Raw genomic sequence first — 24,867 nt, 5'->3', positions numbered from 1 at the left:
TAGGAAGCGCCCTGCCAAATGGTTTCTGGATCCTCCCGGAGGGAACAGACAAGCAAAGGAGCGGAAAGCGACTTCTTTCCACCATTCCAGAAACTGACTGTCCTTGGCGATTCTAGACTCACAAAATCTGTTGTCGACACACAGATGCATCTAACCCAGACGGGAAACCCACTGGCCGTCCCATCCCAAAGTAAAGTGCCACGTCCTCCATCCTCCTTTCTTGGGTACCAGCCCAGTTCTGATTCCTCCTTGGTGTCCCCTCCGCCCTGCCTAGGATGGGGCTGGCAGGGCGCTACCTGCGATTCCCAGCGTGGACAACCGGATGGCTCCCCTCCCAGGCTGCATGCGGATGGGGATGAGTTCTGTTCCCGAGAGAGTCTCAAAAGTAGACACAAAATCGTCTCGCCGATTTTAATTTCTGTCCCTGGGCTTTGGAGAGGAGAGGACTGGGGCACAGAAGGCGCCCCCCTCCCCCCCACCCCCTTTCCCCTCCTCTCAAAATTGGCAGCCAGTCGGCGGCTCCCGGTCTGGGGTCCGGGGGGTGGGGGGCGGGGGCGGGGGCCGGCGGGGGCGGCTCTCGCCCGCGCTGCCCGTGGCCGGCCCCGCCTCCAGCCCCTCTCGGCGCACACACGCGTCCGCCAGACACTCCGCGCTCCCTCGCGCTCTCGCCGCCGCCGCCCGCTCTCCCTCCTGCTCCCGCGGCTCCTTCTCCCTTTTTTTTTTTTTTTTTTTTTTTGGTACCATAGAGTTGCTCTGAAAACAGAAGATAGAGGGAGTCTCGGAGCTCGCCATCTCCAGCGATCTCTACATTGGGAAAAAACATGGAGTCAGCTCCGGCAGCCCCCGACCCCGCCGCCAGCGAGCCGGGCAGCAGCGGCGCGGACGCGGCCGCCGGCTCCAGGGAGACCCCGCTGCACCCGGAGTCGGCCCGCAAGAGCGAGCCGCCCGCCGCGGCGCGCAGACCGAGCTACGCCAGCGCCGGCAGAGGTAGGGGCGGGCGGCGCGCTGGGGAGGGGGCGCGGGCCGGCCGGGCGGGGGCGGCGGGCGGGCGGCCGGGCCGGGGTCCCGCGGCGGCGGCGCGCTGGCGGCGGCGCCCCGCGCCCGGAGCAGCCCCCTCCCCTCCCCCCTCCGCCCCCCAGCAATGTTGCAAACTTTTGCAGCCGGTCCTGGGCTCGGGGAGGCGAGGGGGGCGGGGGAGCGGCGGGAGGGCTGACAGCCGGCGGACCCGAGCCCCGGCTGCATTTTTCTGCCCAGACTGGGGAGGACGGGCGCGGGGCCGAAATGAAATCAGCTCCCCCAAAACACGGAGAGCCGGGGAGTGGGGGCCCGGGAAAGAAACTTTTAAAGCGGCAGTGTCCTTTTAAGAAGGGGGAAAAATCTGTTTATGGCCAACCGGCTCCTCCTTTACCTCTTTGCCTCTGGATAGTTTCGGCCCGGCCTGGGGCGCGGGGGGCGTGTTTGCGGCCCCCCCCTCCGCGGGGCTCGGGGGCTGCCGGAGCGAGCCTCCTGGGACAGCCCGCGGGTGCAGCGGGGGCGCCGCGGGTCTGGGGGCGATCGGGCACCTTCTCCGGAGCGCGGCGGTGGGCTCGGGCTTCCGAGGCGCCGGGCGCTGGCCAAGTTGCGCGCCGGCGCGGCGAGGGGACAGGCGCAAGTTTGCGGGGGGTGCGCGGCCGGCCGGGCTGGGGGCGTGTGCGCGCCGGCGGGGGGCGGCGGTCCTGCGGGCTCTGCGCGCGGTCGGAGGCGGCGGCCGCACCAGCCGCGAGCCGAAAACGCGAAGCCCGGAGGGAGCCCAAACTTCTCTCTGCCCGGGGACCAGTCCCGGCCTGAGGTCCCCCGCGGTCCTGGTCAGTGCAAGTTGGATGCTCTCGGGTGCAGAGGGCGATCTCCCCTCCCGGGGCATCCGTGCTCTCCGTGTCGGTGTTTGGATGTCTGCGTGGCGCTGGGGTGGGGGTCCGCTGCCCCTCCCGGCGTTTTCCTACTTCCACTGGGCAGCGGAGGCAGGCTTATTACTCCCTCTGTCTTAAAGGAGTCGGAACCTGATGTGGGCTTTCTTCCCCCCTCGGGGGTGGGGGATGATTTTTTTTTTTAATGCGCCTGGAGTTTTCAAAGAGCAGGAGGAAGCTACGGCTTTAATTACTGTTGTAAATAATGTATAAATCACGCCTGTCACTCGGGAGGCTGCCGGGCCCGCGCGAGCCGCCGGGGCTGGGAACGGAGAGGGTCCCTCCACCCGGCCTGGGCACCGACCCAGCCCCCTCCTCGAGCCACTCGGAGAATGGGGGGGCCGGGGAGGCGCACGGAGCCCGGAGCCGCTCCCTCCCTTCCTCTTGGATGTTACAGCAGGAGATAGGAATATGGCTGATCGAGTGCTGGCTGTTTTACAGTACCCCCCCCCGCCCCACCTTAGCCACACCCCCTGTCCGGGCGCTTTCCCATTCACGGAATTCGAGTACAGTAAAAGCCATCCGGATGACACACGCGAAAAACATTTAATTAAAAACGATTTCCGAAGAGTGACCACGCGGAAGCGCGGTCTGAGCGGGAGGGGGGCCGTGAGAGCTGGGACCAGAGGGAAGGGGGACGAGGGCTGGGGGCCAGACCTGCCGCGAGCTCGGTGAGTTTGTGTGCCGAGCGCTTTTGGCTGCAAAGAGTATATTTAGACCCTGAGACGGTGGATTTGGAATGCGAGCGGGTTATGTAACAGGGTTAATCAGAAACACTGGAGAAAATCCCCTTCATGTGTTTCGGAGGCTTTTCTTTTTCTCTTTCTTTCCTTTTTTTAAGAAGGGGGAGCATAGGAAGTGGCACCGGTTTGTCCCCCAGCCCCCCCCCCCCCGTGCGTTATTAGCATCTTCAGGTGTCATTCTTGCCAGAAGGTGTTCTTGCAAGAGACCGGGGTGGCAGGCTGCAGAATCGACGAGCAAATCCGTAACTTGCTGTTCTTGCAAATTATATAACGCTGGGGCATTCAGTACCACCGGCCCCCTGGGCTCAGCAAAAAGGGGAGCGGGACAAAGTAGGAGTAGCTGCAGCAGCGTGCCCAGCTGACCTGCTGACCCATATCCCCTCCGCCCAGGCCCCCCCACTCACTCTTTGAACAAACCCCTGTCCATCCCTTTTAGGAGATTTAATGGGAGGGGGGAGGTAGGGCCCACTGAACTCACATCCTGCACGCAGGCTCTAGGTTATATAACAGTCTGAATGGAAAAAGGAAGGTCAGAGATGGAGGCATCTTTAGCTAACACAGCAGTAGTAATAGCTTCCAGAAATTATGTGCATTTGCAGACTTTAACCTCGGATGTAGCTTCTGCTCCTCCGGGATACCAATCTTTGTGTGTGCATGTGAGCTAGGAGAAAAAGAGAGAATGTGTAAGTATGCCTGGTAGTTGAGAGTGACTTGGAAATGGAAAATGTTTGGGTTTTCAGATGATGTAATGGAGTTGGCAGAATATGCAAGTCGGCTCCCAGAGTGTAAGCAGTAAGAAAATTGGAGCTGGCATCCAGTATTAATGTTGCATAAATTACAATATCGGAAAGAAATTAACCTACACACTAGGTGATTACGCCTCTTAAATACTTAAAACATAAAGGCACACGACTGGAAAGGAAAAGCAAACATCATCACCTTATAATTAGCATTTTCAACCTCGAGGAGGGTTGAGTGGAGTTCTTGGCACTGGGGAAAGTGGGACGCTCTCTGATTTGAGAGAGACTTTTCCCAGGTGTGGCCGGGGTAGCGTCCACCCTGGGAATGCTGGAAACCCACAGATATTGTGGTCTGGATTCTCATGACATTGAGCTGACCTCAGGAGACATTACCAAGGCAGACTTGAGGCTACTGCTCAACTCCCACCTCTTGGGAATCCAAGTGAGAATGGACCACGTACCTGTGGTGCTTGAGCTGTCAAAATCGGGCTTGTGACTTTACCATCCGGAAGATGACCTCCCTCATGCTTACAACTGCGGGGGACATTAGCCGTTCTCATGAAACTTCCCTTTTCTAGGTGCTGTTGATGACAGCTAGTATCTTTCAGTCCCATTTTTTACAGCACAATGGAAGGGGGAAAGAGAGGCGTGAGGCAACATGGGAAGTAAGAATGGAGCAGAAAAACACCACTGCAGATCTTTAATTTAACAAGGCTTTCAGGGGCTTCAGGGAGCCATGAGCATTGTGACATAAATGTTCTTAAAAACCCTTTTCCAGAATCTCGTTATTCTATACATGCCGGGAGCTTACGTATCTTACTTCGCTAAAGTTATCCTCAAAGGGCTATACCACGCAGTGGGTTTGCAACACCAGGGCTGAAGGTTGATGAAGGCTTTTAGGGCAGGCCGACCCAAGGGAAAAATCGAAACCAAAATATGGGATTGATGCTGAAAAGCTCAGTTGGGTTGAGATCGAACCCCCTGGAAGCTCAGCTTAGGTTGACTTAAAAATCCGTTAACAGGGCCTACAGTTTTATTTGTAGTCCTGAGGACTTCTAGAACCACCGAACTCCTTGACTTTGAAAACGTGACCCCTCCCTTCTTCTCCCCAGGCTCCACTGATTGGCTTTCTAGTAGGTTCTCTCTCCTAGCCCTTTAGCACCCTTTCTAGAGAGGGATTCTCAGATCAGCTTTTCTGGCATGGACCTGGCTCTCCACAGGGCAGAAATGATGCCCCATAGTTTGAAAGTGTTACTGGCTGGGAGAAAAAATCTTTTGCCGGAGGGATGGAATGATTATTTTTTAAAATAAGGGACTTTAATTTTCCGGTAAATTGCTCATAAAAACATTTATAATTATACCCTTTAAAAATGTAATAGAATAATTTTAGAAAATGCGTTTCACAATAGTTGCGATAACCTTTTCTGTTGCCCCCCCTTATTTCTTAAAAAGAATTGAATTATTAATCTAGAATTCAAGTCCTGAGTGGCTAAAACATTTATAGAAAACTTTTTATGTTAGTCACCTGCTGGAATTTTTCAAAACCTACTAGCATTATGAGGTATCCTTGACTTTAGAAAATGTCTCTCTTTCTGACACTTGAAGTCCAGATGGAGGCGGGCACTGAAGGACCCTCAGGCGGAGATCCTTGAGCTGTGTGTTTAAGGCTGGAGAGGTGAGGGCAGTATACACCTTTGGTTCCACCCTGGGCTTCTAACTTGGGCCACAGGGAGACTTAGAAATCTTCATTGTGCCTGTGCCCATGTGGTGGCACACACCTGCAGTCCCAGCACTTGGAAGACTGAGACAGGAAGATTACCTGGGCAATTTAGCAAGACCTTCAGCAATTTAGCAAGACTAGGTTTCAAAATAAAAAATAAAATAGGGCTGGGGGTCTAACTCAGAGGTAGAACACTCCTGGTTTTAATCCACCATCACCACACACTGTTAATTGCAACAGTAGTGCCTTGGGATGAAAGTGTTCTGAGGACTTTGGGTGACGGCTGGATCGCTTTTGGAAGCAAGCTGACCGCTGATTGGCTAGAGCTAACCTTGGCATGTGGGTGAGACACGTCTTTGGGCCACGTTCTTGTCACTTCTGAGTTAAGATGCACATTTTTCTCTGGGTCCTTTTTGTGTATAGGAACTCACAGTGTGACGATGAACTCAGGGACCAACTGAGTTGAGTGTGATTGAAAATTCTGTGTGTAGAATGAGCTCTAAGAGCAAAGAGCTCAACCTCTCTAGCTTCCCAGAGCCCATAAGTAGGGACTTTCGGGGAGGTATCATTTGTCCCTCCCTCGTGGAGACCGCCGGCTCATTCATTCCAGATTTGTGATCAGTTCTTCCAGAGTTGAACAAATGAACTTCCTGAAAGGGCTCAGTTGTTGGAGTAAAGAGCTGAAGAGGAGTACGAAGATTCTGAATATGAAGGTTGTCTTCTTGGCTCAGAATTTAGGAATTTGTACTCTTTCTCTCTCCTTTTAGTTCTCCCCTCCTTTTTCTATCGTTTTTTTAAAGCACTTATTTTTTTTTTTGTATCTAATTCATAGTCGAAGTAAGTGTTGGATTTGGAAGTAAGCTGTTAAATTTCTCACCCATCTTTTTAGGCTATATGTTAAAAAAAATAAAATGGTATCACTTTAAAATTAATGCTTTTTAAAAACTCAGAAAATCAGCATTCAAGTGTGGATTAATATACAATAAGCCATGATTGTTCTCTAAGGGTACCAAGGCATTACTGGTTAATCAATTTTTCTAGGAGTACATTAACCTGAAATATGTTTTTGTCTTTTCCTTATTGAATATGGGTTTTAAATGTGTGGTTGGTCCCCTTTCCTACCTTAGGAGGAACGTTGAGAATGGAATGGAATCTTCCTTGAGGTGTGAGAACCTTGGGGTGGCCCAGGGTCACTGCTCCAGTGTGAATTCTGAATGTACCTTACAGGACTGTGAGTGGAGACTGTGCCGGGGACTGGGCTAAAGTCTGCATGATCCCAGCTTGGAAATTGTTTTCCTTTTTCTTTTCTTTTTGTTAAGTCCTCAGCATGAGTTTGCTTTGCTATTTGCCTCCCTGGTTTTATAAACTACCAGTAGAACACATTTGAAACTCCGTTTATTGATTCTGGTTAATTGAAGTTTTTCCTCTGTAGGAAAATACCAACCAGCAGTAGAGTTGTCTTCATTCTTCCTCTTTAGAGTTATAGAAGATGAGAAATCATTCTTAAATATTCAGGAAAGCTCTTATATTTGCTAAAAGTTACATATTTGCTATATTATCATAACATAATTTCCGGCCTGTAGAATGATAGAAACTCCAGTTAATTTTACATCTCCCTTGGTTTTGTTGAAGAGGGAAGGGGAGTCATGAATCCTGAATGTTAGAAAGCTCTAGTACAAGAAGGAAGAACTTCTAGAATGTCATTAAAGAACACTTAGAAGCCGGGCGTGGTGGCGCATGCTTGTAATCCCAGCAATCGGGAGGCTGAGCCCAGCAATCGGGAGGCTGAGACGGGAGGATCTGGTTCACGGACAGCTTCAGCTACTAATTAGTGAGGCTCTCTGCAACTTAGACCCTGTTTCAAAATAAAGAATAAAAAATAGGTCAGGGAGTGTAGCTCAGAGGTCGAATGCCTCTAAGTTCCATCCCCAGACCCTCAAAAATAAATAAATAAATAAAAATAAAGAACACTTAGATTCTGCCAAAGGAGGCTCTCTTTCCAAGCTTAGGCCTTTGTTCAGTAGACCAGTGTGGAAGGCACCCCTGCAGCCTTACCATCAGAAGCTAGCTGCCTCATCTTGTCTTACTTAGTGATAGTCTATGCCTGTCTTCTGATAGCCTTGGCATTGTCGTGTTGAGGATTCAGCTTAGGAGTATTGGTGTTTGTTTTTTGTGTGTGACAGCCAATTATGATGATGATGATGATGATGATGCTGATGACGACGACTACGACGACAGCCAATTGTTGTTGTTGTTGCTGTTGTTGTTGTTGTTGTTATTGTTGATACTGCTTTTGGAACATCAACATCTAGGAGATTATCTAAAGAAATCCTTAGAAGAGGAGAATGAGGTGCAGTGAGGAATAAGTGTACCACGGCTCATGATTTAGGCAAGCTGGCTTTAGCTTCCGCTCTCACATGCTAATGCTAAAAGGAATTACAGGTAACAATTCCCTTGTGTTCATGCAAGAACAGTATTTTTTCCCCCTAACAGAGTTTTATGCCTTTCACTGACATGACATTATTGTAAGTGTCCCACCACATTCCAGGCTATGGCCCATTAACAATGGCGTAGCACCGTGTTTCCCTGGCGATTGTCTCACCCACAGACCTGGGACCCTGGTGTCTGGCTGGGGAGCACTGGGCAGCTCACTGATGCTGGGGGTGCAGACCACACACCCTTAAAGGTGCTGAAGGACTCTGGGCTTTCCCAGGGAGAGTTTCAGTACCAGAAGTGTTCTCTCCCTGGAACTCATCAGAGATTGGGAACGAGCAGGAAATCAGTAGGGTATAGAGGATTTATGTCTCCCCAGCTTTGACTCACCTGAACATGACTGGGTGTCGGCATTTCCCTTGTGAGCCGTCTTAAAGTTTTCTGAAACAATTAGGGAGTTTCTGCATCCATGCACCGACCATAATAAGTGAACTCGTCTAGGGTGAAAGCAAGTGTGCCACTTAGTATTGGATCCTCAAGCCAGTCAAAGAGGCAGTGCACTGTTAAAAATACCTAGCTTACTTCGGGGGAGGATTTGGCTGAATACTGATGAAGTTTATGAAATATGAATGTAGTGAAGTTGCTGTACGTAAGTGGTAGGCGTGTGTGAAAGAAGTAAGAAGAAATAAAATTGTGTATAAATGACACTCTGAAACTTGATGGAATTGTACACGTGACAGGAATGGGGACGTTCAGGTTTGTGCTGCACAGGAGAAAAGAAGCAGGCTTAAAATCTATATGTCAAACTAGAAGTGAGATTGAAAATTAGAAAGTGTAAAATCGTTGGGCTTATTTTATAAGCAAAAAAAATGCTACCAAGGATAAACAGACAGGCTGTAAGGAATAGAGAGGAAATTTCCATAAAAGTGGGGGGAAAAGGATAGACCAGCATTGGAATCTATAACAAGGTATGATAATCACTGCTGTTTAGTATTCCAGACTATTAACTACTGTGTTTGTTAGGTGGGGAATAAGTTACAAACCAAATGAAAGGTAAAACCATGAATTTTAGGTTGTATGGGAAAAATCCTCTTGAACCCCAAACTTAAATGTATGTACCGAGACGTCAAGCTGTACATGATGTAATTTCTCCTGTCTTGTCCTGATTAATTGACAGCCCACTCTATGCTTCTTTCCTGAAGGTGACTTTACAGTCTCTAGCCACAGACATTTCCCCTCGAAGTGGAGTGAAGGAAGGACAACCACAGCTAAAGTGTGTTTCACTGGGTGAAGTATTTGGGGAAAGATAAGAATGGTGAAATAGGGGAAGGGAGAAGGGTGTGCAGAGATTAAGAACGCTTGTTCGGGGCTGGGGAGCAGGGACTGTGGATGAAGGCAGGGAATCTCTAGAGGGAAGAGAGACGTCGGTGCAAAAGAAAAATGAAATTAGCATTGACTCTAATGGCTGGGAATGTGACTTTCTAATTTTAAATTATCTCTAACAAGGGCAATGAAAAGAGGAAAGTTGACACTTTGAGAAGTTATGACGAACTTGTCGAGAATGCCAATTGATAAAGGCAGGTAAGGGAATACCTGGAAAAACAGCGAGAACAGGGCTGAAGGGCGCGGGGTGATCTGCTTCCCAGTGTGTTAAGGGCATTGGCGGGCATGTTTATTGACTCTTCTAATTAGTTTTCAAGAAACCTGAAGAAATGGCCAAAGATGGAGAAAAGGCAACCAGATGCGATTCTGCCCTCCCCGAAGCAGAGGCTTGTATCATCCCGCATGGTCGATGCCAGTCATGGGAGGAGTGGCTGTGTGGAAGTTAATGGATTTTCAGCATCCAATCACAGAGGAGACATGTGTCTAGTTAGCAAGCTCAAACTCTCTTAAATAAACTCCACTGCTTTTCCATTCACTTTCCAGTTATAAAACCGATGGATGATGAAAAGGCCATGTAAGAAGACAGCGTGCACTCCCAGGAACATTTGTCTGACAGGGATATTATCTCTGAAAGTCAGGGCAGCTGGGAGGGTGAACTGCCCATAACTCTCAATCGTCCAGGTAATGAAGCGTCAGGAAAGCAGAGGCAAATGAAATCATCGGATAATAAAATAACAATCCATCTTTTATCAGTCTGATTAGTTGATTGTTGATAAGCGTGAGATTACTAGAGCTGTGTCTTACCGTTTTAGGCACTCGGCACCCACCTTGGATAAGTGTAGATGCAGGAACTGAGAATCAGGGCAGGTTCCATAGACTAGGCTCTTAGCCCAGAAGTTAGAAAGTGTCACCACAGAGAGCACCCGTCAAGGATGAGTGAGGCGCTACAGCTTGAGACCCCACAGAGAATCACTAGGAGAACCGATGCCACACTGAAGGGCTCTTTGAGGCTCTACAAGAGCACCTTGCTTTTTAGTTGAGTTTGGGGTGCATGTTGGATCTGTGGTGCTCATGCTCTAGGGCTGCAATCAGTCCTATTCTGTTGAAGTTTGTTAGAGTCGGAAAGCTCCTTAAGAGTTCTCTAGTTTGTTTGTCTGTTTGTTTGTTTATTTATTTATTTATTTATTTATTTATTTATTTATTCATTTATTTATTTGTGGTATTGGGGTTCCTGGAAGCCCTTCTACCTCCGGGCTACGCTCCCAGACCTATTTTATACTTTTTTATTTTTGGAAACAGGGTTTCTTAAGCCTGTGTGGCTGGCTTCGAACCTGCGCGATCATCCTGTCTCCGCCTCCCAAGCGCGGGGATTACAAGCGTGCACCACCATGCCCGGGTAGTGTAGCCCATTTAAACAGAGGTTTAAAGAAAGTCTGGTGATAGGTCTGAGATTATACACCTAGTAAGTGACTAGGCTGTAACGAGATCCCATCGCTTTTATTTTTATTGTATGTTGTGGTATATTACAGTCAAATTGTGTCCCATATAAATTTTCATACAATATAATTTTCTGATAAAACGGCTGCTTTTAGCACAAGGATTGAGTACGTCTTCTGACGTCACAGATGAGTTGTCAAGGACAACTCCTGTAGGACAAGCATGTCCTGTTTTGTAACCGGGCAGGTTTCCCTCCCCTTAGACCCAGTTGATAGAGATTGTATGATTCAGGGGTTCTTCCTACTATGGAATACAGGCCTTTAATGTCATTTCAGTTTTATACATACCAAGTTAAAATAGGTTCTCCCTGGTTTCAAAGAACTAATTAAACCAAAACTAAAGTTGTAGTTATTTACATGTAGCTAAATGAGTGATGTGTGTTTGTATGCCTCTACCATCTTGTACCCCATTAAGAGGTATTCCTACTATGCACCAATAAAAATAAATTTTAAAATGTGATATATGCAGAGGAAGTAATAAATAGATTTGATCTTAAAGGAAGAGACTGACATCAAGTCACAAAAAGCTACTCAATACAGTGCTGAGATCCCAGCTCTAACCTTCCTTCCACTTGTGTGCCATGTTGGGGTCCGTGGAAGTTCCTGAAACATACAACCTCCTGTCCTTGCCTTCCAGGATATCCCCCTTCAGGGTATTAAGGTGTGTACATAAATTAATCTAGCATCTTGTTGAAGATGTCTACAAAAGTAGGTGTCGGTTACTCTATGCATCAGTAAAGGAGTGTTGTCAGTAATTGTGATTTCTAAACGCCACTGGGTATTTTTATGATTAAAAACTAACCAGTGAGCTTGTAGCTGTGTTAGTAAAGCCATTCTAGAGCTCAGTGAAAACATTGCTTGAGTCTCATGTCCTCGTTTAGTAGAAAGTAAAATGCAGGATTTGGAGTTGAGCACCCTGCGCTTCATGTTTGTGGGGGCTGATGTAGCCCGGGCATGGTCAACACGGGCTGGTCCCCAGCCTGTGGTTTTCTCAAGTCAGAGGCTTAGGCTGTGCCTAGTATACGGGGCTTGCGAACAGGCCTGTGAGTGGAATACAACAAAGCCATTAAAAATCATGTTGCAGTAGAAAAGTGTTTCTTTTTCCTATACAAAAAAGTATTTCATTTTTCTATATGAAAAATGTTTTCCATCTATTTCTAAGTGGGAAATAATAGCTTTCATTACATTGTGCAGAGAAGCACATCCTATTTGTAAAAAAATTATAGCATGTGCATATATATGTGTGTGTGTGTATATAAGAAATATTTTATAGTTCTATTAGTAAATTAACTTAGACCCTCATATTCTAAGACAATGAAATAATAAAGTGGTCCCTGTAGATGGGATATGTGACTGTCTTTTTTTTGTTGTTCTTTTCTGTATTTTTTGTTTCCTATACTATGTATGTATTACTTTTGTATTCAAAAAATAAATCTTTTTTTTTTTAAAAAAAGGATTGTTTGTATGTTGTGAAACTGGGGTTGTGGTAAAGGAACAAATTCCAAACGTAGTGTGTTACATAGAATTCCTTGATGTTTCAGAATGGGCCAAGTGTAACAGCCCAAAGAGCCGTACCTTTTGATGGTCACATTCAGCCAGGAAAACAGTCATTCGGCTTGAATATGAAAAATAGTGTTCTACTTTTGGAACTTTTGACCCTTCAGAGCAATATTATCCAAAAATTTAAACTATGATTCTTAATGAGAAAAAAAAATTATATTATGAGCCTGTATTCACATACACAGAGAAAAATAAACTTTTCACATAAAATAATTACCCTTTACCAGTGCTACACTGTTATTTTTTGTTCTATTATTTAAAATACAGGTAATGAGCCCAATGAGGTGGTATATGCCTGTAACCCTAGTACCTGGGAGGCTGAGACAGGAGGAGGACCACAAGTTCAAGACCAGCCTCAGCAACTGAGACTGTAATCAACCTAGTGAGACCCTGCTTCAAATTAAAAGGGCTGGGGGTGTACCAAGAAGTAAAATACCCCTGGTTAAATCCCCAGTACAAAAACAAAACAAAACATCATGAACCACCAAATTGGTTTCATGATCTATTTATGAGCAGCTTCTGGCAAATTTGAAAAATCCCATCCTGGGCATGAGGTAGAAGCAGCCCTTCAGGGGCCCGGGACCTGGCTGTGGGAGGGAAGGAAGAAGCGTTTCCACAGTAACTGATGTTGAGCTCCAGGTGTTACTCATTATGATTTCAAGGAGGAGGAGGGGGAGGACAAATACTGTAAATACTTATTATTATAATCATACAGTATCTTTATTGCCACTTTTAGCAATGCTCATTAATATCCTATTTCATTTAGATATACATCTACCTAGACTGGCTCAGAATATAAATTCTGAAGTCCCTTCTACATTCTTTAAAGTAGATGTCACTGTGCAAGGGCCCCGGGGTGACATTTTTTCTTTCAACAAAAATTTGCTGAGTACTTTCAGGGTGCCACGCACTGTGCCCTGCAGATAAGTCCACAAAGGAGACTGGATTCCTGCCTTCCTGAATCTTACGATGTAGTGGCGGCATCTGCCCATTTAGCCCACTGTCTGGGTTAGTTTGCATCAGACACTTCAAATGGTCCTCCTCTAAATGTGTCTTGAACTCATCCCTCTTCACTATCCCTTTAATATACCTTCACCTTTTACCTTCACCTTTCCCGTCTTCCTGTGTTGTCATCTCTGTCTGCTTATTGGAAATCCTACCATCAGCGTGGCACCAGGTAAGATCCACCCTCTCCCTCTTGAAGGTCCCAAAGCCCTTGATTTTACAGCAATCAGTTGCATAGGCCTTGCATCATTCAACAATCATGTAACCTCTTCTTCTGCCAGTTCCTTTTACACTGTCTTACAGTGCTATTTCCTGGGCAGAAGCCGACACTGCCCAAGACCTGGACCACAGTTAATTTTCTTACCCCTGCACAGTGTCTTTGATGACATGTAGGTGCTCATTAACTGTGCAGATAATCTTTCCCACGTTGCCCTGCAGAGCTGTTTGCTTTCTTGAGATGAGCTCAACACTTCTCAACTCTGCAAGCACATCTTCCACTTGCTGATACTTCTGAGCCTCGGGCTTGGACCCAGCCGCCTTTGTCCGTCCCACCTCTGCCTCTTGGCACCACCGAGACCATCCATGGCACACTTAGGCCTGCTCCACCTTGAACAACTCAGACCAAAGCTGGGTGTGCTGGGATAGAGTGTGTGCACCTGGTTGTTGCAAGCCTCCTGGGAGTAAGAGGCCTGTCCTGAGGCCCATAGGTGCTGTGTGAGCCTAGGTAAGTGCATTAACCACTCTTTCCTCACCTGAAAACAAGGTCCGGTGAGTTTGCAGGCCTCCTATGGTGGTTGGTTAGGAGAATCGTGTGTACTGGGAGAGGCCTGGATGCAGCAAGGGTAGCTCCGGTGACGGTGGTGAGGACAGAGCAGATCTTAACCTCTCTTCTCCTCAGGTCTGTGCCTGCCATTGCTGGAGCATACCTGCTTCTGATTGGCTGTTCTAGAGTCTCAGCCTCGGAGAAGCTTTTGTCGCCTTTCTTTTGCTTGCCAGTTCCGTTTCTGGGACTGGATCCAGGCCCCAGCTCACAGTTCAGCTACCATGGGCTGGATCCTGCCAAGTGAGGACAGATCGCTTAAGTTCAACTCCGTTGAGCACTTGTTGGGCTCCCCCGATGCCGCCTCTCATACCTTCCGGTGAGCCAGCCCTGAGCCTGTCTGCTCCCTTCCTCCTTCCTGAGGACCCCTGCCATTGCTGTGGTCCGGCTGGCTGGTCCCCATGCACCGAGGCTGGGGCTGATCCCTGCTTCCCACCATGCCCCGGGGCACTCCTGCCTCATTGCTAGCACCATACCATCCCTGGCCCTCCCTTCTCCTTAACTCACTTTCTCCTCCCTGCCAAAAAAAATCACATTGGAGAAGCCTGTCTGCAAGGGTTCCATTCAACTTGTTCTGCATTAATGTTCCACTATGGTGACCCACTGCTGAGTCTTTCACTTGTAATGTAATCTAATAATTTACATGCACTTTGCAAGCAATACTCTCAGAGACTCACAACCTGTTCAAAATTGCTCTGCTGTTACAGTATTTGAGCCGATGAGAGCTGTATGAGAAAGAGTGACTACTGGTACCACAGTGGCATTGGGTAAACTGGAGAAAATGATGTTAGCACGACGGGGGGAGCTGATGGATCATGATATCCTTTTGTAGGAATCAATTAGACTTGCTAAGGGAATTTTATTGATCTTCCTGGTAATTGGACAAGGAGAGGTCAAAGTATAGACAAGGTGGAGGCAAAGCCAGCTAGAAGTGAACCAAGAATGGGTCTTGTCTTTCTGGGATACTGCGAACATGTTTTAGTTCTGATATACTGCGTGACTTTTACAGAATTAATTGGCACTATGATTAGGTGGTTTTTATTTCTTCACTCAAACATGTTGGAAACCGATTCTAATATGCAGGAATAATGAAAATAGAGTAATGCTGTAATATTAGTGCCATTGTAAAGTGAATTACACCATTAAACATCTATTTTGTCTAATTTGTATTGTGATTGGGTGAGTGATACACAAGGGGGGGGAGAGAGAGAGAGAAGCTGACTTTGAGTAGCTGGTCTTTAAGAAATAGACTCCAGCTAAAAAGGGGAGGCCCAATTCTATAATACTGAACAGACAAGGAACAAAAATAAAGTGAATATATATATATATACACACACAGGCATATGTACACATACATATGTGTCAGTCAGGCTGATCAAGAAGATACATGTTTTGGCATGAAAACACTTGCCTTCTGTTGCCTTTTAACGTTGATGAACCCAAGTGGGGACAGATAACCAGTTATGGCAGGTCAAGGCAATAGTAGCATCAAGCACAGCATTTGAGAACAAGTCTTTCAGAATTTGTTTCAGTTTTTTCATCCTTATTATCATACTCAAGAACCTCTGAGATTCCCAAATTTGGGAGGAAGCAGTAAGGGTCCAGGAACGTGGGTCATTTTCTTTTGCCATTTATTTTCTAAGAAAAGATATTAGTGAAGCAGCTTCTTCCACAGCAGAATGATAGAGGCATATGTTTATGCCTTAAGTCATAACCCAAGCTGGGCATGGTGGCATGCATCTGTAATCCCTGTACTTGGAAGGCTGAGACAGGATGTTTGAGGACAGCTTCAGCAACTTGGTGAGGCCCTCAGCAACTTAACAAGACCCTATTTTAAAATAAAAGGTGTTACGGGTGCTGCTCTGAGGTAGGATGTTCCTGGATTCAATAGCAAATACCATAAAAAAAAAATCAAAACCCAGTCATAAGAGCAGAAATGGGCTCTGATAAGGCAGTGCCCACTGTGGCTACTCCTACTTTGACTAGCTTTCAGCGACACTATCCCTTCACCCCCAGGGGACAAGCTTCACTGGAGAAAGGGTGTCATCTGGCAGACATTGTCCACACATTTCCAACTATTAGGATGGCATCTCCAGGGAAGTCCTGGAAACTGCCCTGGTCCATAGGTGCTCTGGATTGCTGCCTCCAAGGCCCCTGCTCACCTAGGAAGGCTTTTTACTTGTGGCCGTCCATCTCTCACCTGCCTTCCTGCCAGGATTCCGCTTCTGCAACATTATCAATACCATCACCTGGTAATCTAGAACCTCAGACCTTGTCCAGAGAATTTCAATCATACTTAATTTTCCTATTGATAACATTTGCTCTGATGGCCAAAATGTGAAAGCAAATTTGCTTCCTAAACAACTGTGTACTCCTTGTATCTGAAATCAAGGATGTTGATTTAAAACTCCATGAGAATTTAAGGGGATGGAACACAGCATCACTGCCTGGCATCTGGATTAGGAATATATTTAGTGGAGAAATTAATTGTAACCCTCAAAGAAAAAGATATCAATATAATGTGGCTAATAAAATGTAATGAGAATTACCATGCTGTTTGCCAACACCCCTTTATTAAGTGGTCCTTTCCATTATTATTTTCTTAGTAGCAAACAGAGTCTGGTTGTCTCTCTCATTAGTTAAAAGTCCTTATTGAATTCACGTTTTGCTGCTTCAGCTGTGTTTGTCTTCCCTCTGGTCTCGGTTCCTCGAGGGCAGGGTTATAGATTGTCTCCAGCGCTCTGTCTCATATCTCTCTGCTCTTACTGGGGCATTGAGTGGATGCCCTCAGGATGCTAGTGACGGTGCAGTTTAGAATCAATATGTGAAAGACAGCCAGCTGAGGGAAGACTGGAGGGAGGCAGGAAAACCTCATATTCTTCGAAAGCCTCAGATGTTTCGAAGTGGCCTGACACGCTATCTTCTCGCTTTGGTTCAAGTGTGTACTGAGCACTTACCACGTGCTAGGCCCCAAGTCAGTCAATGGGAGGACAGAGTTGAATGGAGAGATTTGCTGGTCAGGGAAGGTATATTAATTAAAAAAAAAGTGTTGAGTGCTATAGTAGAGATAGTAGCAAAATATATAGTACACAAGAGACGGGGAAACATGTCATGATATCTGGGAAAGCTTTCTAGGTGGATGTATTTGCCAGGCTTTTGAAAAAAAAAAGGGGGGGGGGGAAGACTCTATAGGAAAGAGGGAGAGAGCATTCCAGACTGGGGTATTGAGTGGAGGCTGTTGGCACATTCAGGTCATGAGAATGAGGTATAGTTTGGCCTGTGCAGGGAGTGCGTGGGAGAGGACTAGGAGAGTGGAGGCAGTGGCTGAGCCAGGCCTTTGGGGCCTTTTCCTATTGGCAAGATTTTATGTGGGTGAAAATACCTGGTTTCTTTTTGGTAAGGTACTGAAATAAAAGTGCATGGGGTTAGGGGTGGAGAATTGACGGTGTAGACAAGAAGCCAAGGTAGGAGACCTCTGTGATAATTCCGGAAGGAGACATTGCAGGCCAGGACTTAACTGGAGAGGAGCTGAGGGTAACACTGGGGTACACAGAATGGGAGGTGCATGGTGCAGGTTAGGGCTGGAGTCCATCCCAAATTTAAGAGCAGAATTATTGGCTGGGATGGTTTGGTGGGGTGGGATGTGAGGCATGAGTTCAGTTTTGGATGGACTGAGTTGGAGGTGCCAGCTACAAATGTGGGTCTGAAAGGGACGGAAAAAACACAAGCAGTGAGCAAGGGCCTGGGGCTTGCTAGGGATTGGTTGGAGGCAGGGAGGCCCAGCACGGAGCAGCACTTTTGACAGGGGCTTGAAACACAGATATACTATATGATATATAGTATGTGTATATATACATACTATATACATACATAGATATATGAATCTTACAGCCATGAGGTCATGTTTGTGGATTTTGAAGTAATACCACTAGAAAATATGTCCAAGTGCAAGTAGTTGGGAAACTGAAGGAAACAGATCAGTGAAATGAAAAAAAAAGTGTCTTAAGAAATTAGATTGAAGCCGGACGTGGTGGCGCACACTTGTAATCCCAGCATTTGGGAGGCTGAGACAGGAGGATCGCAGTTCACAGACAGCCTCGACTATGTAGTAAGGCCCTTCGCAACTCAGTGAGACCCCGTTTGAAAATAAAGAATAAAAAATAGGGCTGAGGGTATATCTCAGAAGTAGAATGCCCCTGGGTTCCATCCCCAGTACAGCAATAAATAAAAAAGAAAGTAGATTGAGATATGGAGATCCTACATGTACTTTATAATCAAGGGTGTTGGAGACTCCAGGATCGGGTTCTGGTGCACACGGTGGCTTTGGGTTGTCTGTGAGCCTCTGCTTCGGTGGCAACTCCTTCTCGACAAACCTAATAGATGAGTGAAGATTGCTGCCTTTTTTATTTTTTTTTAACTTTCTACACAGCCCAGCATTGATTTATCCTGTCTCTGAAGGGAATCTGCCTCACACTTGGCAGAACCTCAAGGCTGGAGAAACGGAATGAATAGGAGCTTTGGAGAGGTCTCTGCGCTGCCCCTGGGAGAAAGGCTTTGTGGGAGAGAAAGTTGAAAGATGGTCTTGAGAAAGAACAGGAGACTTTCAAAAGAGGGGTCTAGCCATGGGAAACTTATGGAAGTTTTTTTCTTTTTTCTTTTATGTTGACCAGGAAGATATAAAAGACATGCACAAGTGTTTGTTGGCGAGGTGGGCAATGATAGTGGCTATGGTTGAGTGAGATTTCCACTTTTATGTTGGGGGGCAATTCCTGTTTTCCAGGGACTTACATCTATAGGGCAACCTCTGGAAGTCCTGGCAAGAAGCTGATAGTGGTATAGCCCAGAGGGGGACTAGGGAAAACGTTGTGTAATTAAGGGGACTCAAAACAAAGTGGGCAGCAGAAGGCTGACCTTGTGGAGCCCAGGGGCTTGGCAGGAGGGGCCGGGCTTGGTGGAAGGGCCATCCCTTGGCCTTCTGAGGCCCTGGCTGAGTTCTCCATTGTTTTCAGAGAACTGTGTGACTAAGGGCTCTCCCTGTGCATAGCCTACTAATGTGTCATGTGAATTATTTGTGTTATCTCTGTGCTGTGAAATTAGAGGCCTTCACCCACAGTGTGGTAAGTAGATTAAAGTGAAAGCCTATTTTTTATGGTGTGGGGGAAAACCGGGCAAATATCAGGGAAATATTTTGTGTGTGTTTGATCTGACAGTGGGGAGGCCTTGGGATGCCAGTGTCTTCTAATACCTGAAAGCTGAGCTCCGCTGGAGTTTTCTTCAAAGAGGTTCATATTTTATGAGTTGCCACTTCTGCAGGGAAGGAAGGTCTGGGGTAGGGAGGGTTGTGCAGCGGCTCTTTCCTCGCTGTTTGTTTCTCCTCTGGCTTTTTAACTTTGCAGAAAGCCATTCCAGCTCTACACTCAGACCCTGCCCAGGACACTGGTGGTCAAACAGTCTCCTTTTGTGAAGCCAGCGTCCTATTTTTGTTTCTCTTGAAAGGTGCCCTTCAGGACAGCACAGTCTTTATTTGAGCTGTTTCTAATTGAGCCCCAAAGAAACCTAAACAGAAATCATTCTAAACCCAGGCCAAGTGCTTCCTTTGCCTAGCTGGGCAAAGCTAACCCCACACAAGATGAAATCTAACCAGCTGGTCACCTGAGAACCACTCTGGGGATGTCTCCAGCTGACTTCTCTCGCTTGGCCCCAGCCCAAGAGCCAGTGAAGGCCCAGGGCCAGGGCCTTTCTGCAGAGATGCCGGAAAAGAGTTAGAGCTTCGAGAAGGAGGTCAGGCTGGGTCCTGTGTCAGCCCAAGAAACACTGAGGACCCATAGGTATCCTCAAGGAAGTAGGTTGGATGAGATATTTATGGCTGTAAGTAGAGTGGTGTCATTTGGGCAAGAAATGTTCTCTTTATGGTCAAGCTTTCAATAAGTTCATTTATACAAATATATGTACTTTGTTCTTTTTTTAAAGGAAAAGATGTTCCTAGCTTTAGCCTACTTTGATATATTTTTGTCATTACTATTTCCGCCTGTTTTCTTCCACGCATTGGGTAAACTGAGTCCCTTGAGAAAACTAGGGCTTATACAGGATTTGATAATTTAGAGGTTGTGCATTTGGAGTTGTTTTATTTTATTCTGTTATAATGGGGAGGGTGTTACTCCGTATGACTTGAAACAAAATTGTTGTTTCCCCAGATCAATGGGTCAGGGCTTAGGTCAAGCCTCATTACCCACAGGGCTGCCTTCAGATTTGGGATTTTTCTTCCCACTTTAGGTATCAGCTCAGGGATCACATAGGGTTATTTTGGGGGAAGAGGGAAAGAATGCTGGGCTTTGTGAAAAAAAAAAAGAAAGACTGGCGAGAAAAGTTCCAATCTCTGGGAGCTTCTCCAGTATGAACTCATCCATATATTCAAGTTGAGAGCTTCCAGAGCACTGGTCAGTGAAGCTCTCCTGGTCTTTCTTGTTAACTGCGGGTTTTTCCTGTGTTTCTAGTGGAAGAGACACCTGCCATGGTGGGGAACACTCAGCCTTCTGGGAACAACTGTCCAACTGGCCCCTGTACACAGAGACAACTGAAAAGTGGAGCCGCCGTTTGCAGACAGACATCATTTTGAGGCTGAAGTACATTTTAGGAAGTTAGGGACTGGTTCTGTGGCAGGGACGTGGAGCTAAATATGCAGTTCTATTTTAATTTTCACTTTATGCCAAAGCAAAAGCATTGGGAGATAGACTGTAAATGTATAAGTTAGTCACTACAAGAATAGCCCCTTGCAAGATGCATATCTAGGGAGGCTAAATATTTTCTCACATACTTCAATGCACACGAAAAATAACCTCTGATCCAGTTCCTGACAAAGGGATGTTACATAACCACGTATCCTTGCTCACTGTCATGGATGATACAGAGTCTACTTAACTATACAGTAAGTATTTGGTTGTCTTCGTCAGCTCGGCTGCTATAATAAAATCCACGGATAGGATAGCTTAAATGATAGATACGTGTTGTCTCACTATTCTGAAGATTCCGAAACGTGCTAAGTCAAGCCTGGGGTGCCAGCATACTTGGTCACGGTGAGAGCCCTCTTCCTACCTGCAGATACTCATTGTATCCCCTCCCCAAATCCAGCGGACTGGATTACCCAGCATGGCATGTACTCTAAAACAGTGAATTAGTTAGTTTCTCCCTCTTCTTATTAGGGCTCCACCTTCATCTAACCCTAATCACCACTCAATGGTCCTACCTCCTAATACCATCACATTGGCAGCCAGGAAATCAGCAGATAAATCTTAAGAGAACACAGATCTTCAGGCCCTATCACCTGTGAATACTTAAAGCATGCTAATAATTTTCATGGTGATCCATTTGTCTCTTTTCAGAAAGTTGTTAAAAATTATTAGCTCTCATATTTGTTTACTTAAACAGAGACATATTTTTCTGTGTATATTTTATCACCATATTCCTGTACTTCTTGAAACCTATGATAGTGAAGCCCAAGGTAATTAAGGCTAAGATATCATTGCTTTTAAATTAGTGTGTGATTTATTGTGGGGTTTTTTTTGTAATATAACAACAAGTTCCTTCGTATTCTACATAATTGGATCTTGTTTTAATTTTGTGACAAACGAAGAACTATTTTACATTTCTATTAGAAAGACAAGCTCCCGTGGCTAGGTATGAATTAGGATGTTTGCTGTTGGATTTGCTGAAGCCCTTCAGAGTTGATTCAGCTTCTGAAAAACTCATCTGTGAATCAGGGTAAGGAAAGAAACCTCCATCTAAAGCTGATAAACTGTCATGGATTTTACCTAAAAACAAGTATTGGAAAGAAAAGAAAATGAAATATAGAAGCATGAAGTCAAGCAGAGAATAGCTAAACCTAGGTTATCCAGCATGGCACATACTCCAAAACATTGATCTTTGATTCAGGCCTGTTTGCGTATATACTTTGTTATCTGTGTGGTTAATGCTCAGGCTGTTCACATAAAGCAAAATAACGAAGTCAAACTGTGAAGGGTGCACGGGACAAATAACAGAGAGGCATGGGTTCTGATCCCAGCCCTACTATTCATTATGTAAGTGGCTTTGAGCAGCCAGTGATCACTCCAGAGGCCTCACCTTTTCTGAGGCACAGGGACGGACGCACCCCCAAAAGATTCCTCATGCCATTTTCTATCTCACCCCTTAACTCCCCTTAGTCTAAGGTAAAGCTACATTTGCCTTTTCTGGATATTTCATTTAAATGCAATTATATAATATGTGTTTCTTTGTGTCTGGCTTCTTTCACTGAGCGTAAGGTCGTAGTAGATATCAACGCATATCTCTTATATGAAATACCTGGGATCAGAAGTGTTTCAGATTCCAAAGAATTTCACATTTTGCAATATTTATGCAAACTTTACTGACTGAGCATCCTTGACCCAGCTTAGAGCTGCTGAACCTTTCTGTGATTGAACAGCGTCCCGCTGTATGGACACACAGGTTTGCTTATCCATTCATCCATCAGCTGGTGGACTCTTTTCCTTTCTTCTCTATTCTATACTGCATATTTTCTCACTTCCATACTGGTAAAGAACAGAGCTCTCAGAGAAAAGCAAAACCTTTACCTTGGGCCTTCCCCTGCAGAACGAGCTAGAGTTTTGTGGACTCGGCTAGCTGGGTTGTTGAAAATGTGATTAAGTAACTCTGTAGCATCTACAAGTAAATGTGAAGGCACTAGTTGTAGGTACGTGTCTGTGACACATATTGAACACGATGAGAGGTTTTCCCTGTAAGGAACTTCACCCAGAAGCAGCCAACCAAGCCCGCCTGCTGTTGTGCCTTGGTCTTCCACACCGGGAGATGGAGTACTTGGGAGCAAAAATTGAGGACACTGGCTGCGGATCTGATTTAGCAACGTCACTTTCAACATTTTTCTCTGGAAATCATTGGGATTGTCAAGGAACAGCAACAAACCCACAGAGGGTAATAGTTGCAGACTTTGATTTTCAGTTGAGACTCAGAGACTGCTAAAACTAATTGTGAAGTGAAGGTAGATAGGCTCGAGAAGAGGGCCAGAGTAAGCTTCGAGCTGTTCACTCTTCAGAGAGAAGAGAGGATGCTACGACTCGAATGCAGCAGTGTGCAGCATCCATTTTTGTGTTGTGGGTGAGGAAGAGACGTGCATCTCCATCTGGCGAGCTCCTATCTAATGGAGGGTAACAACTCCCTATCTTGGATGCTCCTCAGATGAGTCTCCAGTTTAGAGTTTAGCACTGGAGATGTGGTCCGTCAGCATTATGGTTCCATCTTCAACTGCTCCCAGGGCCGTCTCATTTTCTGGACATCACTCTTAGTGTGTCCTGAGGATAAAAGAGAAAGGCAGCTCCATTTCTCTCTCCACACAGAGTAGGTGTCTCTTTAGAATAGATGTATCTTTTAACATGCTCTCTTTTAAATTTTAGAAAGGTGGGAACTAGTAGGTAGAATATGTGTGTATGTGTGTGTGTCTGTGTGTGTGTACATGGGTATATATAATATGAAGCCAAATATATGAATATCCATCTACTTAGCTCTCATCCTCTGAAGGCCCTGCACCAATGGTTAAGGTTATAATGATGAAATAAAATAGTATATATATTCTCCATAAATTACAGGAACAATTATCCTGGAATTTGGGATGTGATTTTTGACACAGTTTATAATACTGATGAGTCCTCATTGCATGCTGTGTTCTAGGTACTCAGCACGCACACACGCACGCACACACACACACACACACACACGGATACTCTTCAACGGGCTTGGCTTATGAAAGCCAGCAGCTTGCTTCAGTTTTATTTAGCATGCTAATTATAAACAGTATCAGTAATATCTTTTGGAATTTAGAAGTTAGGCTGTAGACTATTCCCAGTGGTGGCTGTTATGTTGAGCGTATCACGCCCTGCCTCCTGGGTCCTGGGAAAGCTTTGCCTTGGTTGCATCCATATGGTAGGGTGTTGTAGAGAAAGATAAGCCAGGACATTCTTTAGTAAACATCAGAACCTCCCTTGTGCCGAGCTTGAGGTCTGGTAGCTGTTGGCCAAGAAGTCTGTGTTCTGCCAGACCTGAAGGAAGAGCAGGCTGCACCCAGGCAGGAACATATCCTTATCCTTCTCTCCCAAGGCCTCAAAAAAGGAACAGTTTTCTTCTGTTTTCCAGGAAAGAGTTAGTTAGGCAAAAAATGCCATGTCTCTTTGTTGAGTGCTGGGGTAGGCGAGGGAGGTCAGTGGCCTCTCTTCTTTGGCCTCGCGTAGCTGTACTATCACAGTTGATCACTGGGAGGATTGTTGATGCGGGAGTCTAACTTGTGAAACCCTTGATACAGGAATGCTGTGGAGTGGCCTGTGTTTCCCAGGGACCCAGACCTAGTTCTGTGCATGTATAATATGCTCAGCGATTGTGTTGTGAGTAGCCTAAGAATGAAGACTGTCTAAACAACAGACAATAGTTGTGAATATGGTAGGGTAAACAGAAGTATCTGACACTTTCACTGTGTGCCCAAGATACAGAAATGGGAGCTCCTTCCCTTTCCCTCTTAACCCCCACCCCCACTCCTCCACCGCTCCTCCCTCTCCCTCCCTCCCTCCTTACTTCCGGCCACAGCTCTGTATTCAGCATTTAGGCTCTGCACCAGTGGCTGAGGTTGCCACGAAGAAATCAGATATTATCTATGTTCTCAGTGGATATGCAGGCTGGGAGTTGGGATGTGGCTTGACAGTTCATAATAGTTAAGAGTTCTCATCACTTGCCTTGCTTTGGGTACTCGGCACACTGTGCTCCGTCTTTCCAATTGTCTCTGCGTTCTCAGGAGTAAGTATTAGGATCCCCGTGTTGCAGATGAAGGACTGAGGCCTCGAGGTAGTTAGTCTGAGTCTAGAACTTCGCTCTACGCCGAGGCTCATAGTTTCTATCATAGCATTTTCCATGGCTCCCTGACCCCTTGCCCCAACGGTGTTAGGGTTAAATGTGTTTGTGTCCTGGCCCCAGTGCCCTGGGCTCCTTTC

General features: G+C 46.1%; 1 protein-coding gene across 2 annotated transcripts in view; it reads left to right on the top strand.

Annotated features, from left to right (window-relative positions):
• Positions 1 to 821: 821 nt before the first annotated feature.
• RORA (RAR related orphan receptor A) overlaps positions 822 to 24,867 on the top strand; it is a gene marked incomplete at both ends in the record, with an annotated part of 742,740 nt that continues 718,694 nt past the window's right edge. For both annotated transcript variants that reach the window (XM_080692443.1, XM_080692442.1), the window contains one exon: positions 822 to 987. In XM_080692443.1, coding sequence (XP_080548569.1) covers positions 822 to 987 — 166 coding nt within the window. The remainder of the gene's footprint in view (positions 988 to 24,867) is intronic.

Source organism: Muscardinus avellanarius, assembly GCF_963383645.1.
Source record: "Muscardinus avellanarius genome assembly, chromosome: 3".
Taxonomy (NCBI): Eukaryota; Metazoa; Chordata; class Mammalia; order Rodentia; family Gliridae; genus Muscardinus; species Muscardinus avellanarius.
Note: the sequence above shows the minus strand (reverse complement) of the source record. Positions and strands in the feature narration are given on the sequence as shown.